General features: G+C 41.8%; 1 protein-coding gene across 3 annotated transcripts; it reads right to left on the bottom strand.

Moving 5' to 3' along the window:
* On the bottom strand, window positions 1-26,894 carry nipbla (NIPBL cohesin loading factor a). 3 transcript variants are annotated; one of them, XM_084360403.1, is made up of 49 exons: window positions 26,522-26,894; window positions 24,875-24,946; window positions 23,082-23,231; window positions 22,223-22,388; window positions 21,482-21,582; window positions 21,256-21,367; window positions 20,937-21,100; window positions 19,145-19,293; window positions 18,220-18,310; window positions 17,672-17,893; window positions 17,205-17,450; window positions 16,345-17,102; window positions 14,324-14,531; window positions 13,989-14,165; window positions 13,673-13,846; window positions 12,839-13,000; window positions 12,643-12,743; window positions 12,460-12,546; window positions 12,037-12,268; window positions 11,350-11,501; window positions 11,183-11,263; window positions 10,917-11,017; window positions 10,617-10,743; window positions 10,436-10,518; window positions 10,137-10,269; window positions 9,677-9,820; window positions 9,431-9,517; window positions 8,821-9,041; window positions 8,582-8,684; window positions 8,318-8,416; window positions 8,020-8,166; window positions 6,800-6,934; window positions 6,497-6,595; window positions 6,329-6,382; window positions 6,126-6,234; window positions 5,843-5,973; window positions 5,533-5,673; window positions 5,342-5,435; window positions 4,988-5,142; window positions 4,742-4,832; window positions 4,297-4,470; window positions 3,969-4,159; window positions 3,598-3,705; window positions 3,035-3,235; window positions 2,583-2,729; window positions 2,068-2,441; window positions 1,756-1,930; window positions 1,408-1,605; window positions 1-1,306 (listed from the first exon to the last, which is right to left on the bottom strand). In XM_084360403.1, exons 3-49 carry the CDS (start codon window positions 23,143-23,145, stop codon window positions 944-946), a joined length of 7,632 nt encoding a protein of 2,543 aa, XP_084216529.1. In that variant the 5' UTR covers window positions 23,146-23,231; window positions 24,875-24,946; window positions 26,522-26,894; the 3' UTR covers window positions 1-943. The 3 variants fall into 3 exon arrangements, with proteins under 3 accessions (XP_084216529.1, XP_084216528.1, XP_084216530.1); XM_084360402.1 differs by having other exon boundaries at window positions 12,643-12,746; XM_084360404.1 differs by having other exon boundaries at window positions 12,643-12,746; window positions 16,927-17,102; window positions 26,522-26,893.

Genomic DNA, 26,894 nt, shown 5'->3' on the forward strand with positions numbered 1-26,894 from the left:
CAAAGAGAAGTAGAAAATTTATTGCAGTATTTGTTCCACCGAAAGGGTATGAATCCCCTTTCCTCTTATTACTAGGGTGACCTAATACAACAAAATCTACATTTACAAAATATCCTCCTGCAATAGGCCACATATACTGCATGCGTAGTTCGAAATAGAATAAATTATATTCAGAGGACTCTGCCATTGTACAGCATGGACAAATAAAAGTGAACAAAAATAAAAATTCTTATTTTTTTCTTTTTTCTTCTTTTTCCTTCAAATATCTAAAAGCTAAAAGGAAAAACCATCAGGGTGCTAGTAGTATAATAAACTCCAAAAACACTTTAATAAGAACATCAAAAAGACTAATTTCCAACATTCACTTAAGGTTTTATTCTTTTTTTACAGCTTTTTTGTCTTCAGAGATATAAACATTTTAGTTTTTTGTCGTGTTAAACTATGATACAGTGGGAGTAGAAATGAGCGACTAGAATCTGCTGCACAACAGCGAAGGAGCTCCCACAACAATGTTGACAAAACATTTCCCTCCAGGTCTCTTTTCTGATAGCCTTTTGAAGGGATAATTTGGGTGAATTATTCCTTTAATGCCTTCTGGATTCTATCCTCTGCACTTTTACACAAACAAAACATGAGCAGTCCCTCTAATATAATAAGTCCTCTGTTTTGTGTCATTTTCATTTTTGCAAGAATAACTCATGTAAAAGTATGTAGTGTCAAATATTCTTGCTCTCTTGTGTTTTCTTAAAAAAATGAGGAAGGAGAGGAGGGGGGTAGGAATCCAGTGAAGTTTGGCTGTGTCGTTGGAGGTGGCAGGTTGAGGAGGAGGAGCAGGAGCAGGGAAGAGGAGGATTTTGATAAAGTAGAAATGGAGCAGGAGGACCCAAAAAAAAAAAAATATTGGGGGGAGGGAGGGGGGGGGATAAACACCACACGGGAGGCATTAGCTAGCCCCTCCTTCCCGAGCTGCATACAATGAGCGTAAAGTCTGTACTACTTTGTTGCTCAGTTTGTGGTTGCTGGTCAAGGCAATCTTCTTGAAAATGATGTCCGACTCCTTAATAGTGTCCACCCAAGGCACCTGTTTGCGGCCATCGCGTTTCTTGGCCTCGGCCCAGGGCCCCGAGTAGGAGCCGGCCATCCAGTGGATGCTGTATCCATTGGAGGTCTTCTGGACGACTCGAGCTATTTGCGGCCGGTCTTTGTATTTGGGGCACCAGAGGGCGATCACGTCCATAGCATCAACTGTCTCGCTCATACGGCCGGGGTCCGAGGAGTCACCTGCTCGCCTTGACCTTCGAGAGGACTGCAGAAAGAACAGAAGGGAAAAAAAAGGTTGTAATATTTTATCAGAAATGTTTAACTTGTCTTGTAAAAACAGTGTGTGTATCTATCCGTCTCTCTCACCCCTGGGGTCCTTTCGTCGCCTTCGCTATCATCGTCATCTGTCTCTGGTCCCGCCTGATTGCGCGGACTGGGTCCCGACAAGGGGCCGAGGCCTCCCAGTAGGGCGTTTATGGCTTTGTTTCTGATGTTCGCGCTGGCAGACGCTTCTCCCTCCTCGTCCTCTTCGTCTGGGTCAAGATGTTCCATCAGAACCTTGAACTGTGCAGAGTAAAGAGACAAGAAACTTACTAAGTTTTCTTTACCATTCTTAGACTGGGGCACAGCAGTTTTTTCACATTCACAAAGGTGTTGCTGAAGTATCAACTGGCAGTCAGTGATGTACATAAAACATCCAGCTCCATTACTTACATCGAGGTACTGTCTGACGACCCGCCTCTTGACCTCGTTCGTCAGTGTGGCGTGAGCCATGTTGTTGGAGATGAAGTCGATGGTTTGTCGTGGGTGGAAGTTAACATTGTTTTTTCTGTTCACTGCCTTATCGTACACCTTGGCTGACTCAGTTGGAGAGTACTTCTGAATTTTACTGTTGGAAGACAAAAAACATGCTCAGTTACAGAGGTCATGGAAGGTCTGAGTTGGTCAAATTAATCCCCACAAAACAATGCTGATACATTCATTTCGATAAAGGCTCTAAAGAAAAAAAGGTTTTGTAGTTCTTACCTGTCAGAGAATCCATATTGGTTCTTCAGGTGCTGTTTGAGCACCAGTAGCAACAGGATCCCCTGAACAGCATTAGCAAAGTCAAGGAGACCTGAGGGATTGTCTGGCAGCAGCCTCATCACTTTGTCCACATCCTCCAAATCCAAGTCATCAATGTCAGACTCGGACTCTGAGCTGGCTGCAACAGGTTTTCTGGCCTTTTTCGGCCGCCGTACCACATCTTCATTGTCATTGTCCTGGTCGCTGTGTACATCCCCCTGACTTCTGGGAGAATCACAGTTCATCTTTTCCTCTTCATCCTCTCCTTCTGACGTGTTCTTCCACTCTTTCACTTTCACTTTCTTCTCCTTGCGCCTCGGCTCCTTTAGCAGAAGCTGGACGGAAGAAATTGACAAGAAAATGGATAAAAATGAATATATATATAATTATTACTGTTAAAATACTGGCTTGCTTTTCGGGATTTTTTTAAAAAACCCCAATGAGAGGACAAACTACAGTGAATACTGTTATCCTACCTCTTTGAAGGTTTGCAACAGGTTGCTACCAGAAACAGACAGGGTGATGTCTATGTGGTGCATGATGAAGAGAGGCTCCTCCTGGCTCTGGTATGGGAAACAGGCGAGGTTGTCTGCTATAAACAGCAGCATGTTCACTTCCGTCTTCTGCAGAAACAAAGAAAAGAGGGGAAAAGCACGATGGAGGGTCAGTGCCTGGTACAAACTCACGTTGCATTGTTCGCTTATTAGAATTTTCATCAGAAACATGTTTCATAAAAAACCTTTTTTTATTTTATTGTAGAGTCGTATAAGAACGATTTATTGCACTTCTTGCTAAAACACCCTGCTGCCAAATGTGTTAAAAAAAAAAAAAATGAAGCAGGTGTTTACTCGGCATGCAGTTAATAAGAAAATTCTGCTTCACGCTCAGCAGTGCCAAGGCATGATGAGAATACTGCAGGTTTACTCACAGAACTGTCGTCGAAGAGGTTCAGCAGTGAGATGAGGAAAGCCCTCCGGTGCTGCCGGTTCCCCCGGATCATGGTGAAGAGGTGCGAGCACAGTGCTGAGTGGGTCTCGTCCTGTCTGAATCCTCTTATGATGCTCTTACGAGACATATTGATGGCCTGCTGCAAATTGTACGACATCTTCATCCCGGCGACTGCCTTCATCTGTGAAAGAATATGTTGAGACAGACGTGTTAAAACACTTAGCGTTTCAGACAACTGTTGACAGAGCTGCTGCTGTGGGCATGTGCCATTAAAATATGGAGACTAAAATTCATGTTGCAAAACTTCTTCAGCACTAAAAAAGTCTAAATTGTGAGAAACAAAAAAAAGTGCTGTTGTGGCTGTGATGAATTTAGCATTAAAGGGGCACTGTTTAGTTTTGGAGAAGAAATTTAAACTCAGAATTTTAATATTTACAAGATTAATGACATAATAATGCAAACTCAAATATTTTTCCATAACTGAATAAACAAGCTGTTCTCAGAGGAAAATAAGGTCCCTGTGGACACTGATCAATGACTCACATGGATGAATCCTGTGTACTTCTTGTCAATCTCCACCAGCTGCTGGTCAGCTTTGTTCCTCATGCTGGGCTCTGGGTCTGTTCCCATTGCAATGAGGTAGGGTACACACTGCACGGACAGGAAAAAAAAGATGTTACGTTCACAGCACATTAAATAATGGATATTGGTTATTTTTTTAGTCATTTTTAGACTTTAGGAGACTAATTCATAAAACACTTTCAGAAAGTGGATCACCTGCAGTATTGAAATGATGACCAAAAATAGAAAAATCCATTGTTTTGATATATTTTGAATAAATCTATTGCCATATCATAAGCTGAAGCACTTTATTATCTATTAATTACTGGAGGTGGAGTGGTTCTCCAACTTACCTGTACAGGATGGATGAGACCCTGGTTGAGTGTGAGGGCTATGACGTTGAGAGCAAAGTGCCGTACGCTGGACTGGGTGTGGAAGAACGCCTCCAACACCTGTTTTAAATACAGCTGCATAATGGAGCTGCTCATCCCTGAAGAGATGTCTCCCATCTCCTTCAGATCCTCCTGTTTGGACAGTTTCTTCCCTGCAACAACACAGGATACGATGTGTTAATTACCTATTTAATCACTGTTTTATCATGTTTATTGCTGGAGGTGCAACCAATAAAATCAAGAGGACGTAATGCTGTTACACCTCAGCAGCAACAACAGGTTCATTTACATTCTCTGTCTGCTTCCTGCATCCGCGTGTCCTCCTCCTGAAGGTACGTCTGCAGGTTTTTGAGGATCTGGATTTTGAGGTTGATGGAGGACGCGCTGTCAGCCAGGATGCCGTTATACAAGTTCTTCACATCCGGCACAAACATCTGGCTGGGATGCATGATCACAAGGAAGCCTGAACAGCAAACGGCAAAGACAAGTAAGAACAAGTGAACAAAACAGCCTTCATCTATGTTATCTCAACCTGCTGGGGCAAGAAAATCTGTTAAAGATCAGCTTTTCTGGCCTTACTTTACTGCCTGGACACTGAAGGTCAGTGACTCAGCAACACAACATCTCAAGTGTCCAATCATTGAAACACTCAGTGGCTAACGTTTTTGCACACATTAAATATGGTGACCTTTTTATTTGTCAAACCTAATAAAATTTTAAAATGGAGTTCTTGCCTAAGCCGATGATGGCTTTGGTCTTCACTTCTTCATCCTCGTGTTTGGTGAAGTATAGCAGCAGCTCGAGAACTTTCTCCTTGATGACAACCTGTACACAATATACATAGACACATAGTTGTGAGACAGCGTCAATTCACCATCAGCAAGAAAGAAAAGAGCCTGAACACAAATAATTGGACTTAAAGTTGCAATCCATAGCTTTTCCACATCATTAATATTATTACACATCAACTACAATGTTACCTTGTTGGTGCCCTTGAACTCCTCCAGATCAAAATCAAAATGTCTGGCCAGGGCACCCACAGTGAAGAGCGATCGGAGCAGGAAAGGCTTGTTTGCTACCAACGTTGTGCTGTTAGGATCCTCTTGATGCTGAACCTTCAGCTTGTTAAGTGCACCTAGAAAAAAAAGTTATTTTCGTGATGACCTAGGTTGTGTGTCCTACTTTTTTCTCTATCACTGTTGACAAGGTCAATCTGAAAAGCCACTCTTTTAAGGGACATGGGGATACAATTAAATCATGGACCTGTTTGGAAAGTTGAAATACCAAAATATATCACTGTCACAAAAAACTCATTGTCTAACTGGATATCTCACCATAGAATCTGTTGAAGCAAGCCCAGACAAACTTGTAGTTGTGCGTGACTTTGTTGACAACAGCTCCAAGACAGCTCACACAGTGCTGGACCACCTGAAGACAGGAAGGAAGAACAATCATGTCAACACTGATTACACCTTCACAAAGCAAGCTGGACACCATATAAGTTTCTGAAAACACTGCCACGCACCGTCATGCCGTATTTGATGATGAGCTTCATGAGGTCTTCTTCGATGGTGGCAAGGAAAGTTTCACTGGGGTGCTCCATCAGAGGTACCACAAGCTCCAAGATCTTTGCCACATTACAGATGACCATGAAGTCATTGGCAGTCTGCAGGGGAAACAATATAACAATAATTACTGAGGAAAGTCTGATAATGATTTCTTTACTGTGTTCATTTCTTCATGCCAGTGTAAAGGATCGCTAATTATCCAATAAGAATAATTGATTTTCTTGATAATTACGCAATAACAGAATGGATTTGATAAACATAACTTACGTTACACTTTGTGGTCAGGTAGGGTTGCATGGTCATGGCGTGTTTGACCATGAGCTGGGCCCTGATCTTGCTGAACAAGTACAAGGTGGTGATACACGCCACTAGCCGTGTTGAGTTCACACCCTTGTTCTCTACAGAGGAAAGAGGAAATAAAGATTACACCAAGTTCTGTTTAAAACAGTTCAATGTTTTTTATTTATTCTATCAACTACAAGTACAGACAGCGGCTCAAAAATATTAATAAATATTTAAAAAGTGGGTGTTAAATGATAAACCTGCATACCTGCAAGAGATTCCTCATATTTGAGGATGTGCTCGACCAGATTGTCAACAAGCTGAACACAGGCCTTTTTGGCTGGTTTATACGATGCATCCTCTTCAGACTTGAGAAGCTAGAGCAAAAGAGACAATGTTTGTTTTAAAATAGGTATCAACACTGACATATTCACTACCAGCTGAAGCTCAAACACCAAATCAAATTCTTACATTCTGAAGAAGCTGCTCAAACCAGTCATAGCCGGTGTCTCGACACGCTGCAACCTGAACAAGAAAGTTGACATGAGATTAAAAATACACCAACTAAACTTCCCCTTTTCTTGAAGTATTAAATTTAGATTAGAGGATAAAACAAAGTGGTAAGTCAGTTAAACTTACAACATCAGTGATGTTGAGGATCTTTCTGGTCATGGTCTCTTTGTCATGGTTTGGAGTCGGAGTAAACCACAACTTCTGGAATGTCTCATTCACCAGTTTCTATAAAGAACATAAAGTTCATTAGTCTTGGATCTTTAGTTTGGATCTACACTTTGTACAAACTGTTCAAACTCAAAGTTTTGTCATGATTATGTTACAATACAGAGATACGTAATAAAAGAGAAATACATAGAATAATAAAGAATGATGAAAGTCACACTGTGAAAACAACAGAAAGTGGAGAAGGTGCAGTTAACTCCTTACCTTGATACCTTCCTCATCATTGACCCTGCGGATCATCCTCACACACATCTCAGTAATCTTACTGAAGGTCGGCTGCTCCAGGCAGATGTCTCTGAGGATCTTGATCACCCGTTTTCGTACGCTGATACCAGTGTCCTGTGCATCAAAACAAAATCAATTCATGAAGGATTCTGCAAGCACTACATGAAACACAAGGCTCCTGTTTTCACTGTTAAGACGTCTGCGTGGGATGCAATATAATTTTTCTGCCAATAGGTGGCAGTGTGAGACTGTAATGAAGATTGAACTTCTCATGAACCCTCTTGAACATTTACATGACAACAGGCACAACAATTTCAATGTGCTCACTTCTCAGATGCTGAGTACAAAGAATAAGTGCAAAGCTGGTCTGCTGGACTGAATTTCAATATTTATAGCTTAAATTATCACAGCCCATACAATGATCTGTTAATCCTAGATTGTGTGCCTAAACTTCCTCCTTATTTAAATCATGTAAACACAAACCTGAATCATCCAAAACGAACCATTATAAGCGACTTTTCTTCAAACTCAGTCCCTGCAATGCTTCCCCATGTAAACTCAGTGGCCAGAAGAAAACTAGAACTCTCGCCTAATAAAAGAAACGGCCCTGCTCGTTCATTTGCATATGTGTTAAACAGGTGCGTGCAACGGCAGCTCCATCTCCACACTAGTGAATGTGAACAGTGTGCCAACAATGAGTGGACCACAATTAAAGGATACCTAATCAAAAAGCTAGTTTGTAAGAGGTTCTTGACAAATTGAACATGCGTCAGGTGGGTTCTGGCCATAACGATCAACTGCCAGTGCACAGCATGATAGTTAAGCCCACAACGTAATAGTGGAGTGCAAAGAAAATTTCAAAGCAATTGGTCACATTAGGGAAAAGTACGAAAAACACAGCGGGGTATGTCCAGCACAATGTGGCGGAAAAAGCAAGAGACAACGGACCAGACATGCATGAGCACAACCTGCATATAAATGCAGGTTGTTAGAGGTGCATAGTTGTTTGTCGAATATTAAACGGACACACCAATACCTATAACTCAGCATTATGATGATAGTATACAATGATATTCCAAACAAGGCTCATCCATTGATGGCAAATACTCAGTAACTACATACACAATTATATGTAACAGTTACATAGGGATTATAATACTTCACAACACAACGTCTATGAATCTGATTGGTCAACTTACCAGTATCCTCTCTATGAGCATGTCATAGTACTGCTCAGTGAGTTGAGGTCTGCTAAGCACAAATCTTCCCAGCAGCTCTACAGCCGCTTCTCTCACACTTGTGGAGTTGTCCATCAAACGACCGTGGACGCCACGCTGCATGTCGGACTGCAGAAGTGGACAAGAGAGTGTCAGATACACTGGGGAAAAAATTACTTCACAAGAATATGACGAGAATAGAGGATTATGTAAAGTATGTGAAATTATCCTGCAATTCAGGCATGATAAATAGTCTTTGCAAACACAGATCCTAACATACCCTTGCCAGTATGCTGGGGTCAACAGCCACAACCTCAGACAGACATTTCATGGCTTTAGTCCTTACAGCGATGGCACTTTCCCCAAGGACTCGCAAAATCTGTAAAGAAAATGACATACAGAAGGCCATGATTAAACACACTTCCACAGTTTTCAAAAGAAAGACAAACCAGTGAGCCCCGAATATCACCTGTTATAGCTTATTTTGTGTAGCTGACTCATTAAAAAGACAAAGATATTTATGGTAAAAATACTGAAATCGTACCTGTGTTAAATAAATATCAAAGCTCTGGGCGAACGGCCTCATGGAGGCCAAATAACGCACAATCAGACAGGAGTCATCATAGTCCACAGTGTCAGAGTTCATTCTGGAGAGCATAGCAAAGAGGAAGAATGTTATTGGACTAGAAAAACAAATAGAGCGCAGCAAAGTGCAACCATGAAAGGTAGGAATGATCAAATAACTTCATGTTCTATGAGATATATGCTGAGACACATCCTTACTTCAGTGTGGCGAAATGAGATGGTATCGTCTTGATGATGGCGCGCAGGAACTTCTTGCGCTTCTCAGCACGCTGCATAATTTCACCGGTGGTCTCCATCTCCTTGGCATGTTGTGGTCCGTCCGAGGAGTCGTCATCCTTCTGATTCTGGTTCCGCATGGACTTCTCAGCCTCTGTGGTGGTGTCCCGGAACCACTGGGCAATGTAGAACTTTCTGGCAAACTGGAGGACAAATAAGGTCTCAGTATTCTGCAGCTTATTTAAAGAATATAATTATTTATTTTGAGTAAAAAAATTACACTCAATCAAATAATAATTCCACTTATACCTAGTAAGTGACACTACAAGTCAGAATTGTTATGTGTGCCTTGAAACGTAGACATTACAGCTGGAGTGCATTGGTGAGTAATATAAGCAGATTACAGTATTAACTGAAGGCTAATGATTTTAATGGATGTTTTTTTAGTGTTTTGTTTATACAAGCCAGTTACTTGAAGGTGTTTCCATATGTGACTTAATAGCCCATTTCAGGAACGAAAAGCATGCACATAGATTTCAGATGTAAAGCCCAGAGTGTTTGAAGTCGCTCAGTCAGTCTAATGTAAACGCACCACCAGTGAGGCGTCTGTCTCAGCATTCTCTTCCAAGTAGTCCAGTAGAGCCTTCTGCAGCTGCTGGGTCTCATCACTACCTGGAGCCTATATTACCAGAAAGAAAGATCACAAAATGTGTCATTCAAACCAATCCATATTCAGCAAAATGGTTGGGATGCAAGACTTTGAGCAAACATTTTTCTGCTTGTTCCATTTAACTTATTTTTGTCACCATCAACGTCAAATGTGAAGTTGTTCTTCTACCTGTTGAAGGATACGATCAATTGATCGCTGGTCCATCTTGCTGGTGACTGCATCCTTCCTCAGACGAGCAGCCACTGTGCCCAGGTAGTCTAGAGATGCTACTCTCAGAGCCATCTCTGTCTGCTTATTACTGAACTGGTGAACCTGATGGACGGATAGACAGAGAGAGGAAGAGAGAGAGAAAGAACATAAGAACAGGTGTCAGCAAGAAACGCAAAAAAAGAACTGAACCCATCGGCGCATTAAACACAAATTATTTCCTACTTAAGGCTGTCTAGGTGTTAAATACTTCATTACCACAAATCAAAAAGTAATTCTGTTCATGGCAGACTTCTGAGCAAGTACACAGTTCAATAGCGTTTTAGAAATGTCTGAAGAAACACCAGTGCAAACAAATCATTGTAGATTCTCGGAAAACACTTTCATCCCCAATTTAAAGAAAGAGCTCTGTCATACTAACCAGTAGTCTACCAAGCAGACTGAGGAGAAGCTCTGCTGCAGGCCACTCGGGTTTGTTTACTGTCGAGAGCAGGTCCTGGACAAAGTTCTCAAACAATGGCCGGTAATCTTCTTCTCCCTGCTTACTGCCACACCTGAGGGAGGGGAAAAGCGAAGAAAGTGGGAGGAGGAAAAGGGGTTAAACATAGACAAAGTCGCAGTTCTTCAGCCTTTTCTTCCACGTTTGTAGAGTAATCCTTCAGTACAACTGTACTAATACTTGGCAGATTTCAAGGATGTATAAAATAGAATGGTAATTACTTTTTGAGGAAGACTGAGAGGAAGTTTTGTGCTGTTCTCATCGCCGTCTCATACGAGTTGGTTATCAACACATCTTGATCCACCTAAAAACCATAAGAACTTGTGAGTATAAGACTGAATAAGACTTGAAATCTGTATAAATTGTATATTCGCTTGCTTGCATGTGTTGGCTTACTCTTACCTTGTCGCACTCGTCGAAAATGTCCTTATCGTTGGGGAGATGGACCACACACTGGATTAGCTGCAACACCAGGGCCGTCACCATTTGGATGTACAACGGCTCTCCGTCATCATCTGAGCTGTTCAGCCTGGGGAAACAGGAGTTCAGGATGAATAATAAGTTACTATTATTGGTTTTACACCAGAGATTCTTCGCCTCTGCCTCTACTATTATTTTGTTACACTGATGGCCAGACAATAATCAAGCCCCTCATTTAATGCTGTATCCCTGCACTTCAATTTGAATTCATAAACAAATTACCTGAAATTCCTGAGGGAGCGTTTGCTGGTGGGCAGTCTGGCCAAAGACGTAAAGATCTCCTCCAAGATCAGCTGCCGATGCTTCTCATAACGCGAGAACACCTGGAGACAGGAAATAATAAAAGGTGGTCAGTCTCTATCTTCAGTTTTGTAGAAGAGATCAAAAACACATGTGAGTAAAAAACACACATGCAGAAGTGTTAAAAAAAACTAAAAAAAACTGTGGTGTAGTGGATCAGACGAAGTGAGAGAAAAAAAAAGACTTACTGCTGTAACGAGTTTAATGGCACACAGCTGCAGCTCACTGACATTCTCCACGAAGAACGGGGTGATTCCCATCGATGAAACCTGTGAGAGACACAGAATTATATGAATCATCATATGGACTGCAGTGAAAACGTTGGCCTGATAGCTGCAGTCATTACAGTCTTTACCTGGAGGATGGTGGTGTCTGTAAGTAGCTGGATCTCTAAGAGCTCAGAGATGTTGCTGACAATGTCGCACACTTTGTTGTACAACATGATAATCACACGTTGCTTGTGTGTAGAGCATTTTGCACGCTTTGCCTTGGAGCTCAACAGACCACCTAGATGGACAAGAGCAGCCTCGTTAAAAACCTTCTCCATTTCCATTAATGAAAAAAAAAACTTAACAAAAAGAGAATTAAAAAAAAAACCGCATCAATGTTCTCGGTGGGACTTTGTCGTATATAATAACAGAGCTGACAGCTTTAGAATAGACGTTTCTTAAATGTAATTCAGGGACTCATTAAAGGTTTTTCTACAAAGGTATCTCCTCCCACAGCGCAAGACATTCTGCTCACTGTGAAGCTTGAAGCTGAATTTATGACAGCTGTAATTTTTACATCATGTAAAGGTACATACTTCCATGCAGGACGAGTCTGCAAAGCCAATAAAAGAAAAAAAAAGTATTGTATTTTCAAATGACAACCCTGTAATTTCCAGACATCAGGGATCAATTGCTGACTTGTTTATCCATCTTTCAGCTTAGCTCCTTGGATCATAATGTTGACACTCATTTATTCACCACAAAACTGGCTGATGGTTCTCACACAGTCAGCCACATACCACAATATAGTTTCACTCTTCCTTTATCCTCACCTCCATGTGGGTCCACTCTGTAGACTGGGTCGTATTGTGGATACAGTGTGTTCTGAAGATGGAACTTGGTGAATTGTAGCACTCGCTCTATGACGTCTTCTATGTAGACAGCCTTGGGCATGTGCGTCGAGGTCATGATGTGAAGAGCTGTCAGGCAGGCGTCTGCTGACTTTGTGACTCTCTCCATTATCAGGTCTCTCCAGAGTTTCTCCTCGTCTTCAGCATCATGGTCCTGAGGTTAGAAGGGAAAATAAATGCAAATGTGTTTTACAGAAATAAACCACAATCTGGAGGCGGGAGGTTTTTACTCATTCCAGCAAACAATCTTCTGTGGCAGTTTAACAATTAATCACAGTACTTCTTCATTTTTGTACACGGATACTGAATAGATTTCTGCACTATATCGTAAGTAAGGGAGCTTACATGGTTCATCAGGGTGGTGAGTTTGGACCCATCCTGGATATTCTTTTCCAGTATGTTCAGCAGCTTCACCAGCTTGTCTGATGGGATCTGCAACAGAGACAATTATTTAGATATATAATCTGAAGCAGCATCGCATATCCACAACGCTTTTACACAAGTTTTTATATTACTATACTGCAGTACCCTGCTAGAGATGCCCATGGCCTTGATCTTGGCGGACTCGCTGCCGAGCTCATTCAACTGGTGTTTACCAAGCAGCAGTTCCTGAGGTATCTCATCATCATCTGCTGTTAGGAAAAACATAACACAAAAATCACAATGAAATACAGCAAGGTTCCGTTCAGGATTTCAAAGTTGACTAATCAGCACTGATATTTACCCATGGTAGTGAAATCCACATCCTCCAGATTCTCCAGTATGTTGTCAATGCTTGCCAAGAACCTCTTGAATGTGGAAGAGTCCATCAGCTCCTCTTGGGTCAGCTTGGGTTCATAAGCTTTCCGTTTCTTCTGCTTTTCCTTCATTTTCATTTTTCTGGCAACTGAGTAAAGAGAAATTTCATCTTATTAATTTTTTGTTAAGTTTGATTTGTTCAACCTGCTGCAAAAAATACAGAAGTATCTCCTGCCGTGCGACCAGACTACAGAGCAGCTTCTCTTCTTTCCTCAGGCTGTGAGACTCAAACACTTCTTTTGTTTACTTGTGATTTAAATAATGACAATACACTTGTCACCTATCACCCTGGTAACCAAGAAAATGGAGAACCTTGTTCTGGCCGTGTCTTTCTATCCTGCTTTACAGACAAACTATCATAACAGAGAAAGGAAAGCCTATTCAAGGAAATAGATCAGTTGCACACTGAATGTTGCTGGTAAGTGTTTTGCTTTTATGACGCTGCACGTTGTAAGCTTGTAGTTAACTGTGTAGTCAAGCCTCTGTCAACGTATCGTTAAACATGCAGCATTTTTTCCCTGACCGCACAAGTGCTTCATCCCTGTGCCCTGCCAGCGCTTTTTCTTTAATGGACACGGGCCCTTATGTATTTAATGTTCTGTATATGGACATAAGAACAGTGCTCCCCAATCTAATATGACTTTAGATTTAACTGAAAACCAAACAAAGATGCTCTATGCAGATCTATCACCGTCACACACTTATCGAAAGAAAGGGAAACTTCATTTGAAATGCTGTGGCACCTGACTTGAATACAGACCTTCACTCATGCTTGGTGGTGGTGACTCTTCATCTGAGGAATCTCGGTAGCGGCTACCTGAGCCTCGTCGGCTGTCCCGTTGCCCACTTTTCCGATGTTCGCCCGAGCCACGGCGCTCCCGTTCTTCCATGTCCCAGGCCCTGTCTTTCTCTCGACGTTGCCGTTTCCTTGCAGCTGTAGAGATTAGACATAAAGAAATAACAATAGAAACGTAAGAAAACAGTCATCTCAACAGGCTTCAACTGTTCCATACATATTAAGAATATTTCTCAGATCAAACCTTGTGAACTGACAAGAAGCCAATTATTTGACTCACACTCTCCATTTGGATCAAAGTCGTCATCCGAGCTGACCTCCGCATATTTGGGCTTCTCATTTACAGTGCTTCGTTTCCTCTTGTTCATCTTTACCCTTTCACAAAGGGGCATGGTTGATTCAATCTCGGCCAGCAGCTCTGGGGGCAGCTCCTTCAGAACTGCCGGGTCCATACCACCTGAAAAAATTGTAAATAACATTTTCAAATTATTAACAAAAAGGTTAGTAATCAATAATAATTCCTTTTCTCTTTAAGCACTTGTGAAACATAGTACAGAGAGAGTGAAGCGTGCTGTAATGTTAGTTGAATGCAGTTTCACAACTTCTTGTGCTTACTTTTGCCAGACTTGGAGATCCTGTTCTTTCCAGACTTGCTGTGCCGGATGATTCGCTGGATCTGGTCGATGGAGAGCTTCTTCACAAGCACTACAGGCTTGGGCCTCTTCTCAAAGTCCTGCACCAAACCCAGCCTCTCCAGTTTGACCTTTGGCTGGCCCCACAATTGACCTTCAGGTGGCCCACTGCTCTCCTTGTCACGTTTGATCTGAGGGGGAAAAAAACAGAAGAGGGGTCAGGAAAGCTCTCTGAGATTGTCCAGTTTGAAATTCAAATTTCAATAAAAATACTAAAAATAAATAAAAAAATAAAATCACACTTTTTTGGACAGAAATACAAGGTTTCTTTTACAGAAGAAGAAAAAAAAAATCACAAGATAATAAAATGTAAACAATGGATCAAACTGACTGACATGAGATAAGTGATTTTGATGTCAATTTCCAGTATAGCTCTGATATAAAAATACTTAAAGGAATACTCCACTCCATGTTTTAAGTCAGGACATGTTGCATTATCAACACTGCAGTGCCAGTAAATAGCAACTTCCCCCACCCACAAGAGGTAACAAACTGGTTATGAAAGTGTTCATTGGTCAACAAAACGTTACACTGCAATATATTAGCACACCAGTGTTTATGTCCGAGTTGTGTACATATTCCTTGCAGACAGAAGCTCAGCGGCTTCATATCTCTCTTCTGCCTGTTGTTTGCATTGCATTCTGTTGGTTTACTATCGAGTTAAGAACACTTGCTAAGCTAGGTGGCTAGTCATCTGAACCTGGTTAAATGATGAAGACTGATGAGCTGTGCAGCACAGACTGGCAGCGTACACAACAATTCCTAACTGACTGAAAGAAATCAAGAGAGAGGAGCATTTGACTAACCAGCAAGCAAACGTTGGCATAAGTATTTTTACTTCATAAATAAAGCCAGCCTTTTCTGTTTTCTGACAATGCAATTCATCATGAAGCATACTGCTCAAGAGAGTTTCTTATTTCATTTTATGCTTAAAGACTTGCATTTGGGAATACAATTTGGGACTCAATCCAAATCATTCCTCCACAGCAAGTCATAACACCTTAGCCAATCCCAATCATTATTTAACATCACAGTGTCCTCACAGGTTCGATGATTCGCATACAACCGATCGATCAACATTTTAATCATAACATTGGTTAGCCCCGATAAGAAGAATAGCATCAAGCACTTGTAACTAAAGACAGATATGATAAAGACTGCTACTATGGTTCCACTTCGTCCTCCTGAACTCTGCCTGTAGCATCTTAACCAATCTGTTGGAGCTACTTTCAATCCTCCAGAGGTAGCATAACTGGTTAGGTCGAGCCAGGATAACTATCAAAACTTTCTATTGCAACTTCAACTAAAAAGCACCAGGACCTTTCAGGCACATTTTCAGTGGACATGTCATTCATTGCTAGTACACTGTGTCATTGATTAGCTACACACTTAAAAACGACTGGCTTGGGTGCTAAATACGGCTACCACATAGCAGCTACTACCATGTTAAAGCATAAGCTGTGGTGTGTAAAGTGGCGTGTAACTATCTGCATAATTGCATGTGGCTTGGGGGTGCATCTCTGACAATGTTGACAGTAAATAATGTACAAAGTGTTTGAAACCCTGTTTATAAACATTCTTTCTTTAGGTCCCAATTTTTAGGCTTCATGATACTGATGTTGAATTCCTTCAGTACACATTTAGCCTCATGCAACATCTGGGTTAAATCAGTGGAGCCTTTCTTTAAGGTACTTGCTTTTGATTACACACACGACTAAAGACAAAACACCTTCTTCTACTTTTAACAGATGGTTAGGTGTGTGTTAATGTGTTAACAGAATTTTAAGACCAATCCCAGGAATAAACAAAAGGCTTACAAATGGGAAAACAAAAAACGTAAACAAGAGTGAGCAGTGGTGTGATTTGGTTTTGTGAGATTGCAGGCAGTGAGAGTTGAATGATTGGTAGGTGGGTAGATATTTGGTTTGGGTCGGACCAGATCACCTTAGGGATCTGGAAGTTCTTCAGTGCGCCACTATGCCCTCCCAGGAGATGTGCAGGGAAAGAATCTGGAAGTTTAGCACCAGAAGCAGATGACGCCGGTTTGGAACCATCTTGTCTATTGCCACTCCGACCAGGTTCTCCAGTGGAAGAAGACCGGTACCTATCTCGGTCACTTCGGCAGCGAGAGTCGGGGGAGCGTCGATCTCGACCACCAGTCTCGCTCCGATGCCTCCTATCTCGGTCAGCTTCTCGGTCTCTGTCTCGGTCTCTGTCTCGTCCGTGTTCCCCTCGGTTTGATGACTTTGGCATGTCTCCCCGTCTTTCCAAGGACTTCTCATCATGCCGGTGTTTTGATGGATCCCGACCCTCTCTCCTGCCATCATGTTTATCGACCCTGTTCTTGATGACTTCCGGTCGACCATCTGGCTTCAACTGCAAAGCCGTGTCAGAACCCTCCACTGCAGCGGGCCCACTAGCTGGTTCTTCAGGCCAGCGCTGGGCCTCAAGGGCTGGAATAGGGGCAGCCAGACAGGGGTCGAGCTGGCCATCAGCTCGGCCTGCCTGCTGGAGGTCGATGCTCACCATGAGGTTTGGGCGGCTGGCACCGTTCCCAGCTGCGGTGGCCTCTTGCGGAGTCAGTTTGCCAGCATTGCCCCCTCCCGTTGATCCACTGCCTGGGGCACCTGTGGGGCCACCTGGTCCCCCCGCGCCTGGCTCCAGGGGAAACGAGTCCTGTTTTCTCTTCTTCAGAGGCTTGTCTGTAAAGATAAATCAACATAAACATAAAACCTCTGATGCATTCACAACCTTTTATATGAGTTTTTAATACATATGGTCATATTAAGAGATATCCCACACACCTTTATCTTGCACCTCCTTTGAGCACTTCTCACTAGCCGCCTCACGTTCTATCCTTTCGATTTCGGCGAGGGCATCAAGCTCTTCCTCGTCATAAGGGGAACTTGGTGGCTGGAGACCACTGGCACCACCTGCTTGCTGCAGCTGCAGCCGGACCGCCAGATTTTGCTGGAGAACAGGCACCTGCTGAAAGCCCAGTTCTGTCTCCATATTGTCAGAGTTCTGGTCCATGCCTGGCATAATCTCACCTGAGATATGAACAAAGAACACTTTTACAGGCATGTGTTTAAAACTGAAGATGCTTCCAGTACTCCAAGTGCTGGCAAGATGTTTTTTTCGTGATTAAAAGAATGTGCACAAAATACCTAGTCTTGTGAAAGTGACTAAGTTTGAAACTAGAGGTGTAGGAAACCACATAACAATAAAATAGGAATCCAGCCAAGATAGCCCATCCAAGATCTTCACTCACCTGGGGGATCGGACTCATTTGACTTGACCCTCGACAGCTTGAGGGTGAGTTTCGTTGAGTCCTTGTTTGGAGAGCTTACAATGTCGTACATATCTTTCTCCTCTTTCACCGCCGGGGCTTTCTTCCTTTGCTGGAGCTGCTGTTTCTGGTCAGGTCCTCCTTCCCTCGGTGAGGGCGCATAGGGAGGCGGTGACTGCAGAATCAGCGGGGGACGAGAGCCCGCTGTGAGGAAGCAACACCAAAGAGAAAAGAAAGTTATCCTTCAAAGGGCATGTAGAATGAAACACACAAAACAGTCACAGCACTGTGATGACAACTGACAGTGCCATTTCTACAAGGGGTATTTCCACTCTAATAATGAGCCATGCTTTATAGGAAGATGGCCACTTAGACTTAAAAGTAAATCTCTGTGCCCTTGTATCACTATTTAGACATAATGACCTCAATTACAGAGTATTACAGATCCTGGAGCTGCTTTTCCAGATAAGAAAAAAGGTAGGCAGGGTGAAAGCACTGTAGTGCCTCTTTTCTACTTCCAGTGTCCTTACGTTTGGGTGTTCCTTCACTCCCTGCTGGGGAGCAGCCAGGCTGTGGAGACCTCAGAGCGAAAGAAGGATTCCTCATGGTGGAGTCTCCCTCCTGAACAACACACAGACAAGACAGATGTAAGCTAACAGTTATGAGCTGTACATTGTACTTCCAATGCAAATGTGCTGCAGAACATCCTAACAGAGCTAATGGAAAGTTTTTCCCCAATTGTCGCAAATTAAGCTTCTCTGATTACTGAATGCAGTGTGTCGTTACTTCGCCCATTACATTTGCACAACAGGGGGACCGATTTGACATACTTTCCCCATAATGCTCAGTTAATTTTATACCAAACAGTGAAGCAGACCCTCCTGGCGGTGAGCACATTATTCAGCATGTCTAATGCATTTATAACAGCATTTTCGCTTAATCTTTTTTCACTTTCTCGTGGGCATCCTCCCACCATGAGATAAAAACTAGTGAGATTCCAACTTAAAATCATTGCAACTAAGAAAATTGCTGATTGAAAACAACAGTAGAAAATACAAAGATCTCTGACGGGTTTTATTAAAAACTGACTGTATATACTGTAGAACTTATACATACAAATATGTTCAGAAGCCCCTGGACCTGGTTAGCAAACATTACATAACCGGCCTTAAGAACTTCAGCCCAACTCTTCTTCCTTTTAGCCTGAGGCAGTTTGTAAAATCTAACAGCTGAATTCCTTTCAGATCTGGTTGTGAAGTCTATAGCACTGCACATATTTATCATTTTAGCAGTGTTTTCCCCCCATCTGAGTGCTCACTTGCAGACACTGACAGTTGCCTGTTTGCTTCCTGAAAAATGATAGTGTGAACTATGGCATCCATTTGAGGCTGAGAGAAAATGCATTTTCTACTTTTAAACCCTGATGCAAAGAACTTTCACTTTCAGACTCTGTACCTCATTGCTCAGCCGGTGTACAATGTTCAGGTAGTCCTCAGTGCCGTGTCTGTCTGAGTGGTGGTTGGCAGCGTTGGCCATCTGCCCCGATACCTTGCCCTCATGGATATTTCGTATGCCACCTGGAACCATGGGACTAGTCACAGACACTGCCAAATAAAAGATTAAAACGATCCATTAGTGAGGTAATTATAACACTGTTGAGCATGAGAGAAAAAAAAAAAGTTCTCTTACAAATTACAGATGTGTCCAAAAAATCGCTGATAAAATAAATAAGCCTTTACTGAAGCAAGGATTTGATTAGAAATTATTTTTGGTTAAATGGGGCTTCAGTTTGTACAGGAGTGCCAGGGAGGATTCATGACAGCCAGCAAAATGGTAAAAGAAACACTAAAATTTCAACCACTATACATAGAAACTTATTTTGGCTGTTGGCTGTGAACTTATTTCAGATGCAAACATCTGTAAACAACAACAAGATCGAAACAAAGCAGGTCCTCCTGCTATACAGGTCCTCCAAACATTTTAGCAATGAATTGGGAGTGTATAATTTAATGCACCAGAGCAGGCACTCTAAAGCAAAGCAACAACATTTTAATCATTTATGTTTAAGTGTTGGGGCCTCAGTTGTCACAGTTGTTGTTGTTGATATTCAGAGGGCATGAATTTTCTCACCAAAACTCTGCCTGCTCTGTAAAACCATAACATCCTTTAAAATATTAATTATTTAAGCTGATGAGAACAGAAAGCATAACACTAAATTTTGAATAGTGAAATTCCCCGGAAAATTAATTGCTGCACATAAAAGCTTGACTCATCAAACTAAAAGTACAACAAATATAACAAAAAAAAAAGAAGTATAAATAAATAAGCATATCAGACATGTGCTGCAATTTGCAGCACTGCATTTTCTTTTTTAAAACAAATCTGCCAACACATAGAGCAATGACGATAAGCCAATATTGACTGATAATATCAGACCTGCTGAATACCTGTGCCAAAGTCACACAACAGTCACACTGCCCTCTTGAATCGAATTATTTATCGAATTATTTTAGCCAATCCTTGGAGTTTTTAGTGTTTATCACGTCCATGTTATGACGTATGGAAGTCCTGTTTTATATTTGAAGTCAATTATGCCTCAGAAAAAAAATTCTTGTCCTGTGTTGTGTTCAGAAAACATCCAGGAAATGAATTGTTACATCTGTTACATCTGCATCAAATATGAGTAAAAAATCTTAGAAACTCTATTACATAAATAAAGCAATGAATTTTGTTGTTGTTGTTTTATGATCGCATAAACAGCAGATTAACAAGGAAGGGACAGAATTTTGTCCACAAATTTGTCCATAAAACCACAGCTGCTAATCACATGCAACAAACTGTACAACACCAGCAAGCACAGTGCACTCAGGAGAGAAAAGTTAAGGATTTAGTTTTATAATATGGCCTCCTGACAGACGTGAAAATGTGCTTCCCAATTATGTTTAGCTGATAAAATCTAGATGTTATCATTTCAAAAAACAAAACTGAAGTTTAGCGGTTTAAAACAAAAGCCACTGAAATTATATCAATAACGCAGATCTCCTCCTCACACAAAGACTTACTAAATGGGGCTTTTTGGCCATTTATGTACACTTTCTAGGCGACTTTGAAAACTTTTAAAGTATATTTCATTCTAAAAGTTAATGTACATCAGCCACAAAAACACACACACAAACAAAGAAGCACCAATCCATATTTAAGCAAAGACGTCTGTCTCCTACGAACATGCAACCCACATATACTCTACCTTGTTGTATCTGTTGGTGTTGGTTATAGCTAGGTGGCTGTTGGTGGGAATACGGCTGTATGTAACCAGTGGCAGGGCTCTGCGGAGTGTAGGGGCTGGGTACTGGACTGTTCTGCTGGCCCATGTACCGGCTACTGGAACCCGTCTGAGGTGACACAAACCGGCTGGACAAAGTGGAGGAGAGAAGAGATGGAAAGAAAGTCAGCAAGGTGAAGGAAGCTCCACAATAAACAGCAGAAAAACAAAACAGTAATGCAAGTAGGTAGTAAGACTAAATATTGTGATGCAACTGGGTAACACCGATTAAAAACAGGCTCACCTTGGGGGATTGGGAGAAATTGCAGCCGGCTGGAAGTTTGCAGACTGGGCAGGGCTATGCATGGAATTTTGGGTGATCTTGTACGGTTGTACCATTGGCTGCTGCATGACATCTGTTCAGAAAGGAAAATAAAAAAAACATTTACTTATGAATATCAACATGAAGCTCAACTTTGTGATCGTATGCTTTCAGCGCCATAATGAGCAACAGGTTTGCATCTCCATACTTTGCTCCCTGAAGATGCCAGGGTTCCTGGCCAGCATGGTCTGCAGCAGCACCGGTGCATCTCCCTCTGGCTCATCGCTACCCAGGTTGTCCTTCAGTTCTCTGAAAACACACACAAAAGAAGTTCATTCACAATGCAAACATGCACTGATCAATAACGCAGGGTTGGAAGATTTCACATTTTTGCGAATGTACAAAAGTAGTAGTAGCTATCTCTTTGTTATCTTTGGTTGTATTATGATAAATGTAAATTGGATTTAAAGCATTTTTGCATTAATGTAATTTGACATTGATTTGTCAGGTATGTGTTTTACTTGCCTCATTGCCTCACCCCTGCCACAAATACATCTCACTGAAATTCATCCACATTTGTGATTTGAATGATAAATCTTGAATCTTAATGCACTGTAAACACTTGTTGACTTTTTAATGAGTAGTATCTGCATCAGGTAAATTTGCCCTCAGGTTAATTAACATGCATTATCAACAGTTAAGCCTTTGATGTCTTCATCTCAATAAAAAAGTGTTTTTGTATTTCAATTAGGGAGGGAAAAACCCAAGCAACATCTCCATTAAGTCAACAGTGGCATCTCTTGTGTTGTGACCCATTTTTACTGCTCATTTTTTAAAGCCAAGTTATGTCAGACCCAGCAGTCTAACACTGACAGCCCGACTAATCTCACATAGTGCCCGTCTCTCAAACACAATGTTGCCATATAGACACTTTCACTTATACACTCACATGTGCTCTGTGGAGACCTGGTTGAGGCCATGGGCTAGCTGGGAGGCCAGATTCTCATCCCGACAGCCAAGTAGGCAGGTAACTTCCTCCGCGATCCTCCCATTGTATAGGAGGCTCTTAGTGGTAGTGGCCGGGAGAGGGGAAGGGAGGGGTAGCTGGTTCAACACTGCGACAAGAAGACAGAGATTGTGATGAAAAGGACAGCGGTGGGGAGATAAAGAGAAAGAGAGACACAGGGTATGAAATGTTAAACCTGTGAGCAACACAGGACACATGGTCGAAGAAAAGTAGAGATATGTGGATGGTAGTGTTGTCAAGTTACTGGAATAACTAACTCTGATACAATACTTTGAAAAATAGCGATGTTCAATACCACGTTCGATATAACGAGGAAAACTTGACAACATTGAACATCAAAAAAAAGATAAATATATCAAGGTTGTGTGTTAAGCACGAGAGGATCTAAGTTAAGTTTACTTTTGACAACAAACAGAAGAGTGAGAGGAGGTCGAGCTCTGAGAGCACTGCTGCGGTGCATGTGTCAACTCACAGAAAGCAACAACAACAAAAATAAACAACACAAAAAAAAAAAATCACAGTTGGTACTGCTGTATTGAAACGGCAGAAAATGAGTATTGAAGCAGTTTCAAATATTCAAAATGTATATATATATATCGACATATCCCTATTTTTGACAACACTAGCAAATGGACAAGGCCAGGGATAGAATTTGCAATCACAGTTGCACATTTTCATCTGCTCAGACAGATTATTTCAGCTTGGCATTTTCACACACTGATACGAGAGTCGGAACAAAAACTGTGACAATGTGCTTGCAACAGGGCTGTGTGTCACTCACAGTCTGTGAGGCTAGCGATCCCAGCGAGAGTGGTGATAGGAACATGGGGCATATCCCCATTCATGCTGAAGGTGAGGGTGGGGGAGTGTGTTGATACACAGGTAGATCAGGGGGTCGATGGACGACACCCGTCCTCACATCTCCTGACACCTAGAAGAGAGGAAGGTCAGTCGTGGAGAGAGAAGGGCAAAAACAAACCTGAGTGATGGAGAGAGGCAATGAGTATAACAAAACACAGATTTGAGAAAAAGGTCAGAATACTATTTAAAAAAAAAAGATAAAATAACTGGACTCAAGTGCAGAGTGAGTGCAGAAACATTTGCTATGTATGATGTTGTGTCTGCCCTGGTGCTGATATTGTTTTATGAAGGAGAAACGGTGCCTGCTGCATCGTCTGTATGCCACAATTACATACGTCTTATTAGATCTTTTACTCAACATAAACTGCTGTGGTTTAAAGTATCTTTAATCACTGGTATATCTTTTTATTTTATTAATTATTGATCAATGTGTGCACTCTCTGCTTAGAAAACAGGGACACAGCTTCAGGAATTTCATGCTCTTACTCAAGATGTTCAGCAAATGAAAAGGGCTGAATCCAGGCGATACAATAAGAGGACAAGGTCACCAACTAGCACACGGTCCTGCTGCTTGACATGTTGTTATACCGGTAAATACTACAAGCAGCAGCAAATCCACAATGAATTGTCAGAGACCAATCTATCGATTAAAACTTTTTTATATGAGTGTTATTTTCTATATACATGTTGAGTAAGACATACTCAAGCCTCAGTACACTGACGGATGCATATTTTAAACCATTGCAATGTCGTGTCAGATTACTAAGTTTCCCCCAATAGCAGATACGCAATATACAAACATCTGGGTGGCTAACAGAAAAATAGAAACCAATGCAATCTCTGCATGGGAAAAAAACATTTAGAAGAGTTGCTACACAACAACACAGTATTAACATAACTGCGTTTTAGACGTTGGACTTATTAGGTTAAACAAAACAAAGAAGCTTTCATGTTTATACTTATGAATCATACTGCCACCACCAGTGTACATATATTTATTTTTTTAAATAATTACCAGCCTCAGTGACAGTGTCCTCTAGTGAATGAGACTTGACATTCTTATTGACCCTATAAATACAGCAGATGCTACACAATGTGTGGGCACATAACAATATTCCTGTATTTACTCTTCAATTCTCATCTTCATGGATTTTACCTGTTATATACACTTAACATCGCCAGCACTGTAGGCAACTGATGTAAATCTTTGTGTTGCTACTATAAGACTCTACACCCTTTCACTTATTTCTGAGCGTAGGACTCACAGCTTATTATGATAGATATGCATGAATTAGGCCCCTATGTAGCACTTAATTTGTCTTAAATCCCTGTGCTTGTTAGGTGTCCTTGACCTCTTGTATAAGACTGTACAAGAGGTCCAAGAAAAGCAGAGGGAAAAGCCAGCTGCAGTTCTGAGTGCATCTAAACGCAGCCTACACCTCATGGATAGATATGACTGCTAAAACACGCCGAGGGAAGGCCAGCGCAGGGTGCTCCTGTTATCTAAATTACTCCCTGTGACACATTATGATGGATGTGTTTACATATTATAATCGGCAAATTTAAAAAGACAATAATCACATGCACAAGCCACAAACCCCTCGAAACATGTCGGTAACATTGTAAGCTGCCTCACTTGAGTATTAACAGGCATCAATATTATCAAAAATGACAAGACTGAGTGACAAATGAATCAAACCGTTATAATAATACCTTTTCGAAGAATTCTGTGCAGTCTCGGGTGGACTCACTGACATTTCAGATAAAAATTCCTACTCCTTATATCTGTAGGAAGAGAACATGGCTCTGCGTCAGACTCAAATACTGTAATGCAAATAAAACTGTTGTATTCTTCTTTGGGATGAATACCCAAGAAGTTGTGTCTGCAGGAGTAAATCTTAAAAACTTAGCCAAACAAAATAGCACCAGATCTCAATATTCACTGTCACACATATTCATACGTGCAACGACAAAGTCCTTAATGCAACAGTATGCAGCACTGTTGCCCACATGTGAAATACTTCTTATGACTCCTAAGGAAATGCAAGATTTGTTCAGCAACTTCTGCCGAGTGCTGCTGCCACCAAATCTGTAAACACACTGTTGCAAACAAACTTTCAATGCAAGGCGATCACTGAGGTCGAATAGCGAGTGGGTGCAACAGATTCTGCAGCACAGAACTGTTGGAGAGGATCAACAGATGGATATTGTAAACATTACATTAGCTAGCTCTAACGTTAGCATGCTCGGTCTATGTGCTCTCCCTCCGTGCGCAGGGGCTTGGCTGACAGCTGTGAGACTGACAGGCAGGAGGCAGCACAAAGGAACAGATGCACTGTGATGGTGGCGGCAGTAGTGGGGGGCTGCATCCTCCAGTAGCACCGTACGCTTTTTTCTGCAAACTGGCTAATTGCAGAAAGCAATCAAACTGTATGTGTTGTACTTGTTTTGGCAAGAGGCACAAAAAAAAAAAAATCGGCGATTCCCGCTAACAACATTAACCTCACTTGCAAACTCTTGGGAGCAAAGTAACTGTAGCTAAAGGCAGCGTAGCTTGTGCTCAGTCAGTCGTCAGTCAAAACATTTCAAAACAGGATAGCAACCAAAACCAACATTAGCCCTGCCAAAGGCTCCAGCAAACTAAAGTGCATATTCACAAGTCAAATAACACGAAATAATGACAACCAAACCATTTGGTTATGTATAATTTACGTTAGCATCAATTTAACTGTTTATCTTAGCTGATTTGCAGGCTGCAGCCCGCTACTTGCGAACAAAACCAACAACGCTAACTGTTACACTGCTAAGAAGTTGCCTGCCTGGATCTTTCGAGCCAACTGCGAAGCTAGCGTTACCATTTATGACCGCAGCTAAGATTACTAACGCTATCTACCCAACATTCGCTAACAACAATAGTCGTGTTTTAATAGCTAGCTAGTTATGCTAACTAGCTCTAACTGTTGTGGGGTTAGCTTCTAACGCTTCTCACCCGTTCAATTCAAATAATACAAGGAAGCGCTAATCGGGGTTAATTAATGTTAATGAAATTCCCCTGAGATCGGGGAAAATGCGACGGGTTAATGTGGGTAGATGTAAATGCAGCGGCACAGACTCTTAATTCCGTGGCAACGGCCCAATCCTCGGGCTCGACAAATGACATCCAGTTGAGGCCGTGCGCCTTGGTGGAGCAAAAACACACCTAGCTAGCTCGGCTGGCTAGTTCGCTAGCTTCCGTTACCTCCCGGTCAATGGTTAACGACGCCGTAGGTGGTCTTGCAGAAGAACATTGATTAATGTTATTGTTAATAAACGCAATTAAAAAAGTTTGGTTGATAAAGAAAGATGGGTGATTATATTTACCTTCGGATGTTGTGCTCAAAGGGAGGGGAATGTTTTAGCTTGGTTTGTGTCCGTGTCCGTATCTCTAGCTCCCCCTTTCTTCTCTCTCGCAGCTCCTCCAGAAGGAACTCGATTGGCTTGCCAGCTAGCTGCCGAGCTAGCTTGCTAGCTATCAACAATAATCCGGGTCGGACTGATTCGTTCTTCTTCCGTCACTCAAGGGTGAATGTTTCGGCGCACATTCATGGGGAAACATTCGTTCTTCGGAGTTTCAGTCGGTCTGCGCCGACGTAAACAATGAGTGCAGCCAATTTCGACAGTAAATGAGAAATATGACGATTGTTGCGATCATCAAGAGGCTCTCCTCTCGTAGAACAAAATGCCGACCGGAAGT

This window comes from Pagrus pagrus (assembly GCF_965226575.1).
Source record: "Pagrus pagrus genome assembly, chromosome: 8".
Taxonomy (NCBI): Eukaryota; Metazoa; Chordata; class Actinopteri; order Spariformes; family Sparidae; genus Pagrus; species Pagrus pagrus.